Source organism: Melospiza georgiana, chromosome 4 (assembly GCF_028018845.1).
Source record: "Melospiza georgiana isolate bMelGeo1 chromosome 4, bMelGeo1.pri, whole genome shotgun sequence".
Taxonomy (NCBI): Eukaryota; Metazoa; Chordata; class Aves; order Passeriformes; family Passerellidae; genus Melospiza; species Melospiza georgiana.
In genome coordinates this window covers 51,322,161-51,341,323 of record NC_080433.1, presented here as the reverse complement: position 1 = coordinate 51,341,323, position 19,163 = coordinate 51,322,161, and the positions used below count along the sequence as shown (strand labels likewise).

The following is a 19,163-nucleotide window of genomic DNA, read 5'->3' as shown; positions in this document are numbered from 1 at the left end:
TTATTCACTGGCATGCTGCAGGATGCTATTTTGAAGCATATCTGAATATTATGTGAGGTTGCAGACAAGTAGTTTATCCCTCCAGTAATGATTACATTTGGCGCTATTGACAGTCACACCAAAGGCTCTTGCAGGCAAAATAAAGCACTTCTATCATCTTTCCAGTTAGCTAAGTCATTCCTGCAGAATCTCTTGTTATTTAAAAAATCCAGCTTACAATACTGTGCTTGTTCAGGGTATAGTAAACAATAAATAGCTGCAATTCCTGTGCACATATTTTTCTTCATGCTTGTCTCTGTGCTGCCCATCCCACCATTATCCCCACTGAATATTTAACTATATCATGTCTAAAGAAGCCTGGAAAAGTGAGGCAGGTTTCTTGGAAGTGCAGCCATTTTTCCTCCCTGGAACACAGCTGCTGCTGAAAGGAGCTCTCCTGCCTGCACATTCTCCTGTAATGTGCTGCCGGCATCGTGTGTAGCCATGGCTACAGGAGCAGCTCTGAGTGACACACCGCAGCTCCCTTAGACACCTGCCAGCCTGGTTACAGTGAGGAGGGCATGCAGGAGTCTCCCTCCTGGTAACTCTGAGTCAAGGGGCTGAGGGCACCTGCCATGGGGCGGGCATTCGAAGCCAAAACTGCTCCCTCAGCCTTCTGTGCTGGGGCAAGCTTGTCTGCCTGTCCCACTTGCCCTTTTCCAAGTGCTGCTGTGTCCCGGGTCTGGAAGAGCTGGTGCTGCTGGCTGGTGATGGCTTGTGCTGGATTATCAGAGGGCAGGAAGCTCCTTATTCCTCTGCCAAGGTGGCCACAGGGGAGCACACTCAGGGAGCAGGAGGACAAGGTGTGTAAGGGAAGGGGAGTGCATGGCAGGGCACTTTTGGCACTGATGGCACGGCACTGCCTATGACCAGCACGTTCAGCGTGGCTGCAGCAGTGCAGCGCGTCCCAGCTGCAGCAGGGTCCCACACCCACCACCTGGTGTGCATTGCTGGCACTGAGGCCCCAGCAGTGGGGCTGTGGAGAAGCATTTGGTGCTGAGGAGGTGGTGTCTGCTTTACACACATTTCTGCGCTTTTGGTTGCCACAGGCTCCTCCGGTCTCATTCTCTGGAGTGAAGAGCCTGTGATGCTCTGATCTGACCTGCTCCAAACTTAAACACAGAGGTACAGCTACATGGACGGGGCCATGCTGCCTCTAGACTAACCCACAGAAGTGTAACCTCAGTGTTACAAAAAACTTTATTCATGACCAGGTCCTTCTCTCCTTCAGATTCCCTCTGTTAAAAAAGCAGCTGATAGTTCCCTGGTAGGCAGCAGTTGGTTGTGCAGCTCTTGGACAGTTATTAAAGGCTGCAGATTGTGTGCTATGTATAATTAGTGTTTCACAGCTACATAGATATATATTTTTTTATTAGTGGTGTTAATCAGTATTAACCTGCTGTCCATTAGAGTATTATTAAAACATTAGAGTGCACAACTGATTGCCTCCACCAGTACTTAAAAACTCGTTTATGCCAAGGCTGAAAAATTAAATAGTGCAGTAAATAGTCCTGTGTTTTAGAAGAGGTGCCAATGGGCCTGTTGGTTATTTGGGGCTGTAATTTGCTACTGATACTTTAAAAAACTATGTATTGAAATTTCAGCCCCATTAATTTGTCTATGCATGCAAGCTTGTGTGGCTTGGTATGATAGTAACATTTGTAAAACTGTCAAATAATATTACATATTAAAAAAAAACCAAAACAAACATTGTCTCAAAGGAAATGCTAACTTCAAAGTACACTACATATTTTTGGTTTCCAGTACTGTTTTCCCCTGGGTAGTTATGTTGAATAATATATGATTTTTCATTACCAGCTATCCAGTAGGGATTACAAAATACACCACATATGTAAGTTAATCTGGCTGTTGGAAACTTGGCTATTTCTTTCTCTTTTACATTTTACTTCTTAATTTTAATTGAGCAATATTTAATTTATTATAAGCTACATAACAATCTATTTTTATAGGTCTAAATCTTGATCTCTTAAGTATTCAGGCTTCATGAGTCTATTCTTTATTATTTTATTGATATATAAAGTGTCCATGGAAAGGCCAAGTGAGCAATGTCCTTGTGATTAAAAGCAATGGAGATTACATATAAGAAGTTAGCTCCATAAGTATAAACTTCTGTGTATCTGAATTCATGCAGTCCAATATTTAATAATATTTCAGCTATATTCAATTTATATGTGTATAGTGTGTGAAAGAGAGAGATAAAGGTGTATGCACACAATAACAGTTATACACACATGTGAATGTCAACACTTATGTAAGTAAATTTATCAGTCAGAGTGCTGGCTAACAGGCAGATTTTATTTTATGAATTGTTTTTTATAACTATTGTATATATGGTTTTTAATATGATAAATTATTATTGATAATCCAGTTATCACTGCTTTTTAACCTTAGAAAAGACTACATTTAAAGGAAAACTACTCAGTGAAATTATGCAAACACAAATTACCATCAAATCTTCCTCTATCAAAACTTGATTTGATGTTTACTCTTTTCCATGTCTTTCTTTATCCTGAGGACAGGTCATATCAGAAAATGTGCTAAAAGCTGCAGTGGAAAGAAAAGTTACAACTATTACTACTTTTATGTTTTTGAGTGCTTGACTTTCACAACTAGACTGCGTGTCTTTAAACAGAATTTACTATAATGATGTTTCTAAGATTCCAAAGAGGAAAAAGCCCAGTTAAAAGACCTTGTGCTTTATGCAGTGGCAACCCTTCCCCCTGTTACTCATTTTCACGGGATCTGGGCCCTGTGTTTCCACATTGCAACGTGGAGCCATCATAGCTCGTGATGTGCCACAGCCTGCTGGGGTCCCAGGGGAGAGCAGCAGCCCCCAGGCTGGGCTCTGTGCCCGCTGCTCAGGCACCTCCCAGGCTGTGTCCCAGCAGGGGCTGTTGGCTGTTCTTGGTGCTTTCCTCCTAACAGCGAATCTTGTCAACGTGAAATCATCGTGGCTATGTTTTAAATGAGATTGGAAATTGTGGGAACCCAGAACATCCTTCTGGCTGTCCAGAACGGCCAAGACCCCTGCAGGGGGCTCAGAAGCCCTGGCATGGAGCCCAAAACACCTGTGGTTTTGATTATGACCCATGGAGCAAATTACCATCCTTGTATGAAGATCAGCAAGCCACAACAGTTTAGGTAGAATAACAGTGAAGTTATCACGGGGTGGAAAAGTAGATTTTGGGGTTTCTGGAATGGGGGTTCAGGAGGTAAGATGGGCTTGTCCAGCCTTTCTCCTTCTTCTTCTTCTTGGCCTCCATCTTCTGCTGTGATGTTGGCACTTACAGATTGGTTTAGAGTAGAAGCTCACTGTCTAACATAGGTGATAGGTATTGGAAAGTAATTGTAAACATTGTGTACGTAGTTTTTAGTATAAAGACATAACTCTGCCCTGGGGGCAGGCAGTGTGCCTGGAATGGTCCTGCTGGAGGGATCTTGGCAGGGCAGGAGAAAATTTTTTATAGATAAGATGCAATAAACAGCCTTGAGACTGAGAACTGAAGGGCTCTGACTCATTCTTCAAGCGCTCAGGCTGGGAAAAGAGACTTTTAACAATCTTGGGGTCCAAAAGATCCCAAGAGGCAATTATAGCAGCAAAGTTGTGTTTTACACCTGTGACTAGTTCTCAGCAGGAGGAAAGCTTGTCATGGCCAATTCTGATTTCTTGATAGGACTATGCTAACTTCATCTCTCCAGAATTTAGAAATTCACACTTGTGACTTGCTTTGGCTGATAGAGAAACTCTGTGTCATTGTGGTTGGGTGATGTCATCTGGAAATTGAATGCCTTTTTTTTCCTAAAACTTTTTCCACAGTATGCGATTGTATGTTGATTTGGCGACTGCCTAGGTAGTCTCTAAATCCTATCCCAGGCTGTGAAACTAACATGCAGAATGTGTGTACACTGGCCATATGTGTATGTGTGTCAGCAGCTGCTTGCTGTCAGGTTTGTCACAAATCCCAGCACACAGGTGGCATTCAAAGAAAACTGTTCTATTAAAAAATCTGCTCAGACTTTTGAAGCAACTAAGTCAACAGGACCTGTTTGCAGCAGGTCCTAGCCTTTGCACATGCAACATAAAAAACCTTGAGTTTAAACTACCCAAGTTTATTTAAAATATGGAAATTTTGTCATAATTACAGGAGGACATATCTTGGTTGCCTGTTTTGGTTCAGCCAATAAACTGTTACAATATAATCTACACGGAGAGGTTTTGCAAAAAAACATGAGAAAATTTGTTTTGGAAAAACTGACACGTGGTTCCTAAAACACTATATGCTCCCTGGAACTTGGGTGCTCCTGACTGAAGACTGACATTCTTCTTGGTTCTTCACAGTTGAAGAACAGCCATTTCAGGCTGCACTGCTGGGGTTTCTGGCACCATAACCACATTTCTGTGGTCTTTTTGTGGACCAGACATCCTAGACCTCCAAAACCTGACTTTGCATGTCTCACGAAATTTGGTCTGAACTGACAGGGGAATTCCAGGGATGGGACATCTGGGAATCATTGCTACATCCACAGCAAATGCAAGAGATTATTCTGTGTCATTTTTCCTGACCTGATCCCAGCTTGGCCAACCCTCCATGCCCAGTCGGCTGGAGGCCAAGGCTCCTCTGCAGTTCTGAGTGGGAGCCTTGCCAGCTTTGAAGATGTTCCTGTCTCTGAAGCCATGCTGAGTCCCACTTCAGGCTTTTGGGATCAGCTCCAGTGGCACCACCTCCGTTTACACCATGGACAGATTTGGCCAAGTACCTGAGAGGCTGGTGCACATTACATAGCATGACTTGGATAACATTACAGCTGTACATTACCTGAAAGGAGGGGGGTGGTAATGTGTGATATTGCCCCAGAGTACTCTAAGAAACTACAGAATCATTATTCAAGCGTTCAGGTTTCCCTGTCACCAAAGTGTCTGTATCATTTCACGCATGAAATAACACATTAAGATGTTATTAGTGGATATGACAATCTATCCTGCTTTCCTCCAGGGACTAGATAATGGCTTATGGATATATTAAAACTTTTGATTTTGGCATCTGTTATAACATGATGGATGTGTGGCACACAACAATGTGTTTTTGCTTGCTGAGTTGTTGCAGATAAAATGAGAAATAAATCCACATAATATGTGTCTGTTTGGAGATCTCATCTCTGCTCTGACCATGTTCTTTGTTCTCTTGGCAGTGGTGGGTTTAAGTAAGCATGCATGAAACAACTGCTTTTTTTTTTTTTGCTTGTTTTTGCTTTTTTTTCCGCTTTTTTTTTTTTTTTTTTTTTTTAGTAATTGCAGAGATGCTTACATTTGTTCAGGTAAGGGAACAGATGGGAATGCACTAATTCTGAGACTCCCATCAGGCAACAACAATTTTCTAGACAAACTATCTAATGATATGTCCATGATGGTGTACAAATTACTAGACAGATGCATTATTTGGTACTGGTGCTGCTTCCTAGTGCTTCTCTCATTATGAAAATGTAATGTACCATTTTTAAAGAAGAAAGTTAGGTCAAGGTTCTGTAGATTTGATGTCATGCAGAGACCTGACAAATTTCTCTGGATAATTTATTTTTCTTCATTTTACTCTGTGCAATTTTGCCATTTTGGGCTTCCCGTTACACAAGGCTGATTTATGTTGAATTTCTATGTTCAGTGAAATACTGTGTAAAGGGAAGCAAGTAAGGAACTAGTGAGCAAAGATCTTCATATTAACCTATGGCACCTGCCTTTCAGGTGGATTTTGATGACAAGCCTGACTCCTTGTTCTTCAAAGATGGGCAGCGAAGAATTGACTTTGTTTTGGTGTATGAAGATGAAAGCAAGAAAATGACTCATAGGAGGAGTGATCGTAAAAAGCAAAAGGTGAGTTATTTTTCGTATACTGGGTGTTAGAGCTGTGGGCAGAAAGAACAGTGCCCTCACCCAGAACAGCAATTGCTTTGCCTTATCCTCAGAGTACTCTTGGGAGCTGGGAGGCTGAAGCCCATCAAATGAGCAGAGAACAGGGCTCGAGGTGTGAGATTGCTGTGAGGGTGGGCAGAGCACGGCACATCCTGTCGGCCAGTGTGTGCTTGGGACCTCAGAGCACCCTCCTGCATGGGAGGCCCCCCTTCGGAAGATGTGAGCAGGAAAATGCCCGTGTCAGGTTAGAGTTGGACACCAAGATCTTCACACTGGGAAAATTTTCCATACCTACAGTGATTCAATTAGGCCCCTAATGGACTTTGGTAATAAAATCAGAGTATTCAGAGGAACGCAAAGGAGGGACATGACCAGTTGCTCCAGATCACAGTTATAAACACAGCTGCTGACATTCTGCTGACTTTTGATAACATAGCTTAATTGTTCAAGGGAAATAACTGCACATCTGCCACCAGAATTTTTCTTAATAAATCTAGATAATTCTTTCCCTTGGCCCTTCAGCAGCTTCACCCTTGCTAGAGACCTTGCAAAGTTTCTGACTCAAGCCAGTGACTTCTTGATGCTCCTTAGCATCCACAGCTCCATAGCTCCTTAGCAATGAAGCACAATAATAGAGTAAGAATTATTCTTTAATAATTTCATCAGTTCCATCAGAGGACTACATTCTTTATGGCACACAGGGTCACAAAAATGAGCTCAGCTATGCCACTGAACTGCCTGAGAAGTAAGCATCCATGAGATTGTTCCCTTGGCATCTGCACTCCCCCACCCACCCACATCCTCCTCTAATTTAGTAATAGTCCATGTCCCAGCAGCAGCCTCTGGTAGAGACAGGCAGGGACAAAGATATCACTGAAGGCAGCTCGTATACAAATAATAATTTGCAGTTAGGAAACAGAAGAGTAGGAGTTTGAAGGCCTGTAGCTAAGCTGGTTGATACTCATTACACAGTGTTGTTGTTGGCATTAGGAGGACAGCCATAAGGAATGTCGTTAGTAGGGTTTGAGGGAGTCCTGCCGTGGGTGGGTGTTGTATTACACATGATCACAGGATCAGCAATATAAATTAATTGAAGGGGGTAATTAGACAAAAAAGCTGCCCCTTTGGAAAGAATTGTTTTTATCAATTAGCATTTTACATTTATGTTTGTAATGCTTGGCCATTGCCCAAATATATTAAAAATATAATGAGCATCTTTTCTAAGTAGTGATGGAAATTAAATGTGAGCAGTGGAGTAGTATTTTCAGTGCAGCATTAATGTTAAGACATTAGCCAGAATGAAACCATTAATAGTTAGACCAGGAGATTGTGGGTGGGTGCTTGCATAAAAATTTTACTTTCCAAGGTCTTAGCTCCACAAAGGTCTGCAGCCAGGTTGGCTCTGTGGTGCTGAGGAAGAGGAAGCAATCTACCCACATGCAACACATGTGAGCACAAGACCATATCAGACAAGTGACCAGATAAGGGGAACACTGAGTGGCTGGGGAGCAGTTCTGTGGAAGAGGCCCCAGTGGTTTTCGTGGAGAGCAAGCTGAACAAGAGCCAGCTGTGCAGCCTGACAACAAAGTGGCCAACAAAACCTGTATGGACAGAAGTACAGCCAGGAGGGTGACACACGAGCCTGGGGTGACTGGGATGTGTCAGAAGGAAGCCAAAACTAGTATTTCCATAAGTAGAAGCTGAAGCAACAGGGGAACTGTGCACATATAATTTATATCTGAGATTGAAATTAAGATTATATTTATGGTGCAGCTTTACATTCTTAGAATTCCAGGAAGGAAATTAACATTTGGCCTATCACAGTTCCCAGAATAATGTGGGGTTGGTGCTGCCCAAGATACGCTCAGATTTCATCAATGTTGGCATAAAACCTACTTTATAGCTTGTCTTTACTGACATTGTTGTTGATTTGGTTGTAATTTTTCTGAGAAAAATTGCTTCCACCCTTGTGATGAAATGGAACCAAAATAAGGAGCATTGCCATGTACAATCAGTTTTAAATGCTGCATGCATCACTGTCTGATCAATGATGAACTGAAAACGCCAAATTTTATAAGTAGTATCTTGTGTAATTCAGGGTGCTTTAAACATGAATAGGTTCCTTGCCCATGCTACTCTTTCTTTGACTTCCCTGACAGTTTTATAGAGCTTTATTGTGCACAGAATTTGGAAAGTCCAGATTACCGAAATATGGAAGATTCAGTGAAGTCTGTTCTTGTAGGGTGACATCCTCAAGTCACTGGAGTCAGGAGCAAGTTTTGCACTGGTTGTGTGCAATGTTACAGGTCTCTGAAATCTAGAGATTTGTCACTGGGAAAAAATCTGACACACACAGCACTCCACCCAACTGAATGATGTGGAAGTCACTTCAGAATTCAAATTATTAGTGGACACCTGTAGATTTCTGAAGGGAAATGTTTTGTGTGCTGCATTGGGTGTTTTTTTATGATACATTATGAATGTTGAGAAGTCCCCAGATTCTTACTGAATTTAGGCAGAAGGATTTGAAAATCAGGCCGGAACCTAGGTATCCAATTGACCAGATTCAGAGAAACAGGGCACAGATCCACGTGTTCTTCTGCAGCAAGAGAAGACTCAGATCCTGGGAGTATCATTGTATTGGATTTGAATGGCTTCTGCTCTTTTTCTGAATAGTTGGATGAATGTAATGGAAAGGTCCAGCATTAATTTATAGTAGTAAGCAATATTCTTGGGGAAATAGCTCAGAGGACAGCAGGAAATAAAACATGGGTGTGATTTGATAGAAGGAAAAAAATATATGGGATTCTGAAGCTCTTGGAGATCCACAGGGCTTCTGTTATTTTCATCTGTTTCTGAAATCTGGTTTTGGGCAGGCAAAGTCAAACTAATGAAATGACAGCCTCAGGGAAGTGTCTAACATAATTTATAGATCCAAAAGATAGTCGGTAAGTTTCAAATATGCAACTCAATTCAAACTCCAAACTTTTTAAAGTTGGTATACAATTAATTTTGCAAGCACTAGCAAAAATGAGATTGCCAGGAGAAGATTCCAGAAACTTTACCTTGAAAGCAATTGAAATTCTTGCCCAAAGCACATCTTTTAAATCTACAATTTATGTAGCTTATTTGTCAGGATAGCTTACCATCAGAATAGAATTTAAATATCGCCAGTCTCTTCAGGAATGCTCCCAAATACCAGTTTCATCTGTTGAGATCCTCAAGGAGCTCACTGTTGAAAGTCAAAGGATCAGGGCCAGAAAGGTAAATTCAAGATAAATCAATGCAGAATGTAATTTTAGTCCATCTATTCCCCCCAACAGAAATAAACAGAAAGACTGTCAGTAATTTAAATCAGAATGTGGGCAAAACCTTCATTTCCAGCCATGGAGGAATCTGTGCTTCTCAGAAATAGATGGATTGGGTTTTTTTTTCCCAAATTGAATGAAACTATCACTCATGGAGAATATTGCACACATCTTGTTTGGGTTTTTAAGTACAGTGTTTCTGACAAATTCATCAGAGCTGGAGAATTTTGTTCTCATAAGCAAACAGTTCCTGCCTCTATACTTGTCTAGTTCAGATAACCAACAACAATAAAACCACAAAAAGAAAAAACATGACCAAAAATAAGCTTGGGTAACTTTTCAAACAAGAATTATACTTATCCCGCTGCTTAGCACGTGTCATACCTGCAGTGAGAGAACAGCACTCGGGTTTACAGTAAAAGGGTATCTCTGTGCCATTTTATGCAGTGATGTGAAGCAGTAGAGAATGACAGGCTCTGCATGCCTGTGGTGTGCTCAGCCAACCTACTCAGGAAGTCTGCTAAGTATGGAAGGGACCTTTGGCACTGGGAGGAGGGCAGTCACACCTGCCTTCATCTCAGCTGGATGGCTTGGTTTGAAGCAGAAACTCACTGAAGTAAAACCTCTGCTCCTGAGGCAACCACAAACCCAAATTGTACTGCTTTGGAGGGAAGGATGGCAAAAAAATATGAAGACAGATAGAAGGAGGGAGTTACTCTGCAGTTACTACGTTCATTTGTAAGAGAAATGGCTCTTTCCAGACAGTGTGCCTGGAAGCTGTTGTTGAGGGCAGGGCTGGACTGCAGTATCACCAGTTCTGTGTGGTCATGGATCAGGTTGCAAAAAAATATGAGCTGGCTTAAAATCAAAGGGTATATCAGAAAATATGTATTTGGAGTTCTTTGGGTTTGCATTTTTGGGGGCTTATTCTCTATAGCATGTCCTGCTTCTAATTTTTATTATTGTCTTCAAACATAAGGGAAAGAAGCTTACAGAGCAGAGCTGCTCAGTCAATTAGTTTTCTGATGCTGACAGCTGGGACTTTGAGGAAAGCTTCCAAACACCATCAAAGAAATTGTGAGGCAGCTAATATTGTTACAATGATCCTCTTCACTTCCTTCAGCTGTTTTTCATAGGGGAGGCTTTGGGCCCCATGTACTTTCTCTTATTTACTGTGATTTATCTGTTGTCTGTCAGATGAGGCAGAGGAGGCTATTCAAGCTCTCTTTTTGATTTAGGATTTTTTCCCTGAGCCCACATGGATATTGTGATAGGGAACTTTCCACATTGCACAAAAGAAACTTAGCAAAGATATGAGTTGGTGTTCTGTCACTGCAATCAAAGCAAGTCTTCCCTACCATTTACAACGCACAGGGGGAAAGATGCTACTGGTCTGCTGCCAATTTCCAGACCCACAATCTTGTTAATCTCCTCAGCTTGGCAAGACAATAACCAGAAATTGAAAACACCTTGGTTCACAAGGATCACAAAAGCTGATCCTTCCACATGCCTGTAATACTTGGCATTTAGCTACATTCTGCTTTCGTTTTCTTAAGACTGTGTATAATTATGCATCCTAGGTGTCTTAGTCTATTGACTAGCCATTCAATCATCAAAACCTATGTCAGATTTGAATCAGCAGCATTGCCATGATTACTTTATTATTGCAACTTAGCCTTGCAGGTAGCTGAGCAAAATGCCAAATACTAAAGTAAACTTTGGATGGTCTCCACCTTCCAGCCTAATAAACTGTTATATATATATATATTGTATTCCCCAGTCAATGCAAAACCACTATAGACTCCTCTGGGTAAAAGTCTAGCTCCTCCATAGATCATTATACACATAATTCAATCATTTATATAAAATAGCAAAGCCCCTAATTAGCAAAGGCTCCCAGAGGCTTTTTTTCTCACTATTTGAATTTATGCATTATTAGAAACCTTAATATTGTCAACATTCATCTAAGATTTTGAGGGCAAATTTAATTTTGGGAACTTATTGCCATAATCAATTATTAAAGGAATCTGATTAAAAGTTTTTTAAAAATAGTATTAGACTTCTACAAATGAGAATTGCTCTACATGTATTTTTATGCTCTTTAGAAAGAAAATCAAACAGGTATTTAGCCCCGTGCCTATTTGATTTGCTGGAACAAAGCAGAACTTGGGTTGAAATACTTTCATGACTGAGTAGTGTTCACTTTAAAAACAACCACGTGAATATGGAAGAAGCAAAGTGGTGGGATGAAATAGCAGCAGAGTTACTACTAGAGTGACAAACTCCTGTGTTGTGTACTACATATATTACTGGACTGGGAAGAGGGTTGAGTTTTGATAAAACAAAAAATTGCAGAGGAAATCATTATATAGTTTACTTAGAAGCCAAGGTGGCTGAAAACCTTTAGCTTTAAAGGAGACTGGAGAACATTATTATCTATGAAAGAGATAGTGAATATCTTGAAAATGCAAGAAAATGTATTACTGCAAGAAAAACACTCATTCACATTTGTGATTTTAAATACAACAAAGATAATTAGATGTACACATCATAAATGTCTATATTACACACACACAGATAAATATATATATATATATATACATATATATATATACAAGGAAAAAATATAAACAGCATAATACTCTCTCAAATAGCCAAGTGAATTTCTGAGACATGGAGAAATCCCTCAATGAAGGGTGCTATCAAAGTCTGGGTTTGTGGTTTTGTCCTGAAAAAAGCAAGAAATAAGGAGAAAGGTGATAAGTGTTGATGAGAGAAAAAAACAACAGATTCAAATATTTGGCTCTTCTTGTGCCTAGCTCGAGTAGAAGGTGATATTCACTGGAACAAAAAGGCAGAAAACCCAAAACAGATAAGAAAAATACTTTTTCACAAAATACGAAATTAGTCCATTGAGATCATTTTCTCATGCAGCTGCTGCAGCTGGGAAATGATGAGCTATAAATGGGGTAGGCTGTTCATATTGTTATTCAGTTCTATAATTATTAATTTCAAGACTTGCTAGAGTTTTGGAAAAATAGCATTTTCTTGTTTGGGGACTTATAACCATCTTAAAATATTCAAGAACTGGATGAAACTTATTTGGGTACAGAAACTTATTTGGGTACAAGAACTGACCTGTTCCTGTGGAACTTCTGAAGAAGTTTTCTGAAACGGTTTTTACCCATTTGCTGAAGAATCTTTTTGCCCCTAGACTGGGTGAGCTTTGAGTCTAGCCCCGAGGACCACTTTCTGCATACCTATCAAAATTCCCAAGACTTTATCTAGAGGGTCATTAATTGACTCTGATTGTTCATGGTAGCAGCAGGTCTGGATCCTGTGCACAGATGTTAAGGCAGCTAGAATTGCTATAGAGAACCACAAGACAAAAAGCACTGGGACCCTCTTCTTTAAGTTCCTGTAGTGGGAGATGCCAATTCCTTTAATCAACAAAGAAATTGGCATGAAAGGAATCTGGGAGAAAGAAAGTAGTGTGCCCAGGTCACTCTGAGAACCTCACTGCAGCCCTAGTCTAACCTGGTACAGGAATAAAGCTCTCAGCTTTACATTAAATTCATCTTCTTCCAGCAAACTGCTCACTTAAGAGCCCCAGCTGCCCACAGGTGCCCCCCATTACCCAGGCTGGTATTTTGACATGCAGTCTGTAGTTCAGAGAGAGCTGGCTACCCTTGACTCACATAAACAAATAAATCATTGAGAAACTACCCATTTGGTGTAGATAGCTTTAAATTTGATTGCTTCACATGGAGTTTCAAAATTTCTTGTAAATCCCATATGGATTTGAACATTTTTTATTTGAGGGGAAAGGGGATGTTTCTGTGTTTCTTGGGAGGAGGTCATCTGTATGGAGAAGCAGATTCAAGATTGGAAAGACATTTCAGGTTTTTTGCAATTAACTATCTGCCAAGTGATGGTAACTATGAAATGAAATTAAAATGATCCACAAATTTGATTTTTGCTTAGAAAAACTTCTTATGTCCTTCTGGGGACAATAAATGCTCCTGGAATATCAACACTGACTCTACAAGTACTACAGCTCTCAGTTTCTTCCTTTGGGGATGTAGTCCATGGACTAAAATATAGTGGGATGTTACAGTTTGAACCACTGTGTGAACACATATGATTACTGTGAAAGAATCATAAAGTTACAGGTTTCTGGAAGGAAAATGGGGTGGAATGCATTTTAGATAAAGACTTTCTAAAGGAAGAATAATGTAGTTCACTTAGTGACTAAAGGTGAAAGAGATCAAAATTTCAGGAGTAGATTTACAAATTCTCAAAACCTGAGTCATACTTACACCTCTGAAATGTACCAGAAACTGAGAGGATAAGTTGTCCACAATTGCATTTGAGGACTATATTGCATATCAGACAAAAAAACGGATCCAGGTTAATTAGTAGGTAGGACTGTACATATTACCACAGTAGCTATCAAGTGTTATAGAGATAACATAATGATGGTTTTGGGAAGCAATTCCATTTTTCTATGCATACATTTTTTGTGAAATTTGGAACAGATGTTTTACAGTGTTCAATATCTTTTAACAGAGGAAGAGACAAGTATATGAATCAAACCTGATAAACAATGGCTTGCAACTAGAAGCGACGAGGTCGGTGAGTGCTGTTCTCTGTGTGAATGGCTGTTCTGAGAGCAGAGCTGCCCTGTGGGATTAAGGAAACTGGATATAGTAATTCACTGTAAGATTTCTCTCCTCTCAAGAAAAAATGGCCCACCTTTCTTCCATTAGCAGTTTCTTTGAGATCTGATGCAAAATCTTTTTAAACTTATGTCTGCTCCTTCCTCTGCAAAATAAAAGAAGGGAAGCTGGAAGATTACATCATGAAACTTGGAGATTACATAGGTCATGTTTGCTCAGAGCTTGCAAGATAAAAATTACTGTGTATACCCGGCAGAGAGGTACTTCCCATACTCTGGTTGTGTAGTACAGGTGGGAGGCTAGTGTGTGTCTGGGGCAGAATGCCCCTGCCAGAGGAGAGGGATGACCCTGCCTCTCGAAAGGCCGCGATGTCGCCTGCAGGCAGCTCCAGAGCACTGAGGTAATGCACACCAGCTGCAGGGCTGCTGTCTCTGGCAGAGAGGATTATAGCCCCTCCAAATGCCTTCTCTTTTTTCCTACCCTGCAGGGCTGCAGTGCTCCAGCTGTGTCTCCCTCTCCAGGACAATCACTTCCATCTAAATTTGTTGTCTGGTAGTCTATAGTGAGCTCCAGAGATGGGTGCTTTGCCCCTTCCTCCCAAATTACCCAGAATCTATAGCATCACAGTATTTATTTGTCTGCTGTGAGGGCTCCTGCTGCATGTCCAAGAATGCAGTCTGGTTCTTCACATTCATAAAAAAGTAAATGCTTGCTGTCTGGAAGGCTGCTGCAGACCTGGTGTGATACTTATATTTTGCTTCAATAGTTCTGCTGTGATTATGACTGAAAAACATTTGAAACTGGACATTTCCCCAGGCTGGATCAGATATCTGACCAGTGCCCCTGAGCCAATGGGCTACATAAGGAAATTTCATGTGGCTGACACTCACTAATGCAGGGCAGCAGTAGGACTACAGGCCACGTGTGGACAGGAGGCAGGAGTGGCTGTCAGGTTTCCCACTGCATATTCCTGCTGGTCTGGCCATTCTCCTGGGAGCAAATGTGCCCCATACTGTCTTTTTCAGCAGTTCCATCTAATTTCCCTTTCCCTCTCCCCATTCTTTGTAGGAGGTTTGGAATTCTTGTTGCACAGGAGCACCCATGAGTGCCTAGCCTGCTCCCATCACACCGGGCTGTAACTGAGCTGCAGGGGAGCTGCCTGCCTGCCATGCCTGCCCTGTCAATCTAAAAGTAAAAAAAGTCCAAATGACCCTGTATGGGCAAAGTGTTACACTTAAGTTGCTTTGTAAAGTACTTTGCAGACATGTAAACATTAAGCATTAAGGGAAGATTTAATTGTCTTTTTTATATACCTTTATATACCTTCATTTGCCTGAATGTTTCCTCATGTCAGCATTTTTACAGAAGCCAGTGATATATTTGCTGGGATGGACAATGAATGCAACTTTGAGTGGGTCATCTATGAGCTGCAAAGAGAAAGAAAATTCTAGATAGTTCAAGAATTGTTAAAATGATAAGTTCTTTGCTTACATATTTATTTTCAATATTTTTTTTTAATCTCAGGTTTTGGATGAGAAACTTATTTTTGTGAAGGTGCACGCACCTTGGGAAGTGCTGTGCACGTACGCCGAGGTGATGCACATCAAATTGCCCCTGCAACACAATGACCTGAAAACCCGAAAGTCTGCTTTCAACTGGTTCAGTAGACTCTTCAGGGTGGACGAAAATATCATCAAACCTGAGCAAGAGTTTTTCACTGCCCCTTTTCAAAAGGAACATTTGTCCAACTTCTACATCCAAGACAAGGACACATTTTTCAATCCTGCAACCAGAAGCCGAATTGTAAGTCAATAGAATAGTTCTAGCATTTACCCATAAAAAGAAACTATTCCTTTTATCTAATCAGTGTAATTACCTTCAGTGGAACATCCTAAAAAATTAAAAATGTTTGGGATGCAACAGTCCTGTGTGATTTATTAAATAGCCTGGGCAATCCAGAAGGAAAACTTTAGTTACATTTATCCTATTTCTCTTCCACCTGAATTTTAATGAGGGATTTGAATGGTTTGTACACCCTGTGCAATTATTTTTGTCTACACTGCTTACTCTTTCTTAACTTGATTGTATACTGATACAGGTATAGCTGTATATGATTTTTTCAGGTTGCAAGGACACAATTTTTTTTTTTAATTTCAGGTTCATTTTATCCTGTCCCGTGTGGAATATGCAACAAAAAATAATGTGAAAAAGTTTGGCATTAACAAATTACTGGACACTGGAATCTACAAAGCAGCATTTCCCCTTCATGATGTAAGTCTGGTGCTTGTAACTAAAATACACTTTTGAGACAGAGGTCTGAACTATATCTAGAGGTCTGAACTGTATCTAGATATATATATCCTCGAGGTATATCAAAGAATAGAAGCACTATTCATTGCCTTATTCCTGGACTGGTATTATACCTACATAGAAGAACAGGATGTGGTTTTGCTAAAGAGATTTTCTTCCAAAGCACTTTTGGTTAAAAATGTGTTTCTATAAATGAAAAACAATATATTTCACTTGAGAGTTCTTAGACTTGTATTTTCTGGGAGATGTATTTCAGTAAAGTACCTGGACTGAGAGATAGTTCCCATGACACACTGCATTATCAGTCCTAAATCAATGTTTCATTAGTATGCAATTTTCCAATATTAGAATTTCTGTCAACATTGTTAATAAAGATGTAGACTACAAATCTCATTTTAGGATGTGTGAAAGTCTTGCACAGTGAGAAGCAGTCCCTTGGTTCCCAAACATTGCAGCAGACATGCATGAGACTCAGGTTTCCACAGGAGGACACTGCCCAGCCAGTCCAGTGCCTCACAGGTGTTGTCAGAATCTTGCAGATAAAAGCTTCACTGCTTTCAATTTCAGCTTGCAATAATAAAAAATCCAGCTTTTGCAGCTATACTTCTGAAGCTTTTTAAATTATATAATTTGAATAAGAAAGTTATTCTGAAAATTGTTTTGCATACTGAGGCTAGCAATAGCACTAAAAAAAATCAAGGAGAAAAAAATCAGATTTCAGAATATTTGACAAAGAAACAACTCCATGTGAGGCTGTGAATGCAAAGTGAGCAAAGACTGAGGGCTAATTTTCTGTATTCTATCTATTGCATAACGGCAACATCCCAACTTGTCCCCCTCAGAGCCACCATTCTGTGTCCAAGGTGTGTTCTGTCGAGGAGACATTGAGAACATGGGAGGTCAGGAATGATAACTGCTTCAGCCGCATGGACTTGGCTTAAAATATTTAGGAGGCCTCCAAGGTTTTCACAGAATTTTTTAAGGCAGAATCAAGACAAACCATGTTTCTTGTAAGTAATTGGATTTACAGAATAGATTTGTGACTAGCCATTTTTAAGGTTTCCTTTTAAAGATTTAAAACCTGCCTTGCAGGATATTTCTATCATAGCATGGGAAATTTGGACTCAGTATGACTAGTAATTAATGACTGTCTTTTTATACAGTTGAAATTATACATAACAGCTATGCTGAAAATGAAAAGTAGCAGATAAATTTCTACAAACATTTCTCACGTTGTTGCATCACAGATATAGAATGGAAAATATCTCAAACAAAGCAGGTTTTATTGGAATAGCTTTTTTAATAGCCTACTAAGAAATACAAAGATTATCTCCATATGAACTCTTTTTTAAATTTAAAACAGATACTAGAGGCCCTGGATTTTTCTCTCAGTCTTTCCAGCCTGTATTCTAGTACAGTATTGAAGGAAAGCATGTGTAGCATGTTAAAGCTACTTAAAATCCATTTTAGTTCAGTCCTGTTCTCTAATTAGAATGGATCCTTTTTTATTTTCTATTCCTAAGTGCCAAGATGCTGACATGTGCTTAGATTAAGTTCATGATGAGTCCCTGTTATTTTCAGCTCACATATGTACAGCATTTACTTTAGCATTCAGTGCCTTTCTGACAATCTTCTATCCTGAATCCTGGTGTGCTCTCAGAGCTGCTGCTCCTTTTCCTAGATTTGCAGAAAGACTGTCTAAAAGCTACTCCAGACTCTAGCTTTGTGTCATAGAAGTCATCTGTAGAGATGAGAGAGGAGCAGCTCTGGTTAGATTTTAGTGCCGTCTTCTCATGCTCGTTCTGTTTTGCAGTCAAGTTTTAGGCACCTGTCGACTGATCCCAGCTGCCCAAGTGAACGGTATCTCCTCTACAGAGAATGGGCTCATCCTAAAAACATTTTTAAATTGCAGCCCCTGGATTTCATCAGGTTGGTGTGACTGGCGCTGGACTAATGCAGGGAGAAAGAGAAATCTACATCATAGGTCTGGTTTTGGGGAAGTCAGAGACACAGGTCAGTTCTGAGGGAAGATACATACACCCAGATCAGCTCATGCACAGGAGCATAATTTGAGACTAGTTTCATGATGAGCTGATTTATGAAAAGGCAACCACTTTAAATTTTTCTTTGCAAGCCATGATCTTTTCTCTTTTTCCTTTCCCCCCCCCCCCATTTCTATCCTTTTACAAAAGCATGCAATGTTATTCCACCCCAAACTTGAAACCAGAGCACTATGACAATATGGGTTGGCATAAAATGTGTGAATTGAAGAGCCATTTGAAACAGAAATGCAAATTTACTTGCATTTCAGGAAAAAAAAAAAAAAAAAACAAAAAAAAACCAACACTTTTCTCCTCTACAGGAAATACTATGGAGAGAAAATTGGCATCTACTTTGCTTGGCTGGGCTTTTACACAAATATGCTGACTGTGGCTGCAGTTGTAGGAGTTGGCTGTTTTCTCTATGGATACCTGACAAGGGACAACTGCACATGGAGGTACCTGGTTTAATATCACATACAATTTTGGTCAGTCCTGTACACAGGGGGACAGTACAGGGCTTGCAAGACATTGCTTAATAAAGGAAGCAAAATTAAAGGGCCCGAGAACAACTGCCATGGTGGATTTGAAACAAAGGCATAAAATATTAGATAAATAATGGATATCCATGGACCATTACAGTGATAGACATCTGGGAGTTTACTATTTCATAATTTTATTTCTGTTTTGCATGAGGTTCACCATACCTGGTGTAGAAACACAAAGAAAAGAGTGACAATCAGAAGTCAATACGAATTGGCATAATACATAATTTTCACTGTGGTAATCCTACCCAAAGATGTTAAAAGTTTCTTTCCTCTAATTTGGTAAAATATAGGAAGAGCAACAGCACAGGGGCCTT

At 40.2% G+C, this 19,163-nt stretch overlaps 1 protein-coding gene across 1 annotated transcript in view; it reads left to right on the top strand.

The window, feature by feature from the left end:
- ANO6 (anoctamin 6) overlaps positions 1-19,163 on the top strand; it is a 68,784-nt gene that overhangs the window by 30,309 nt on the left and 19,312 nt on the right. Inside the window, exons 3-8 of the mRNA XM_058022062.1 lie at positions 5,798-5,926; positions 13,843-13,908; positions 15,477-15,755; positions 16,110-16,223; positions 18,076-18,191; positions 18,625-18,759. Coding sequence (XP_057878045.1) covers positions 5,798-5,926; positions 13,843-13,908; positions 15,477-15,755; positions 16,110-16,223; positions 18,076-18,191; positions 18,625-18,759 — 839 coding nt within the window. The remainder of the gene's footprint in view (positions 1-5,797; positions 5,927-13,842; positions 13,909-15,476; positions 15,756-16,109; positions 16,224-18,075; positions 18,192-18,624; positions 18,760-19,163) is intronic.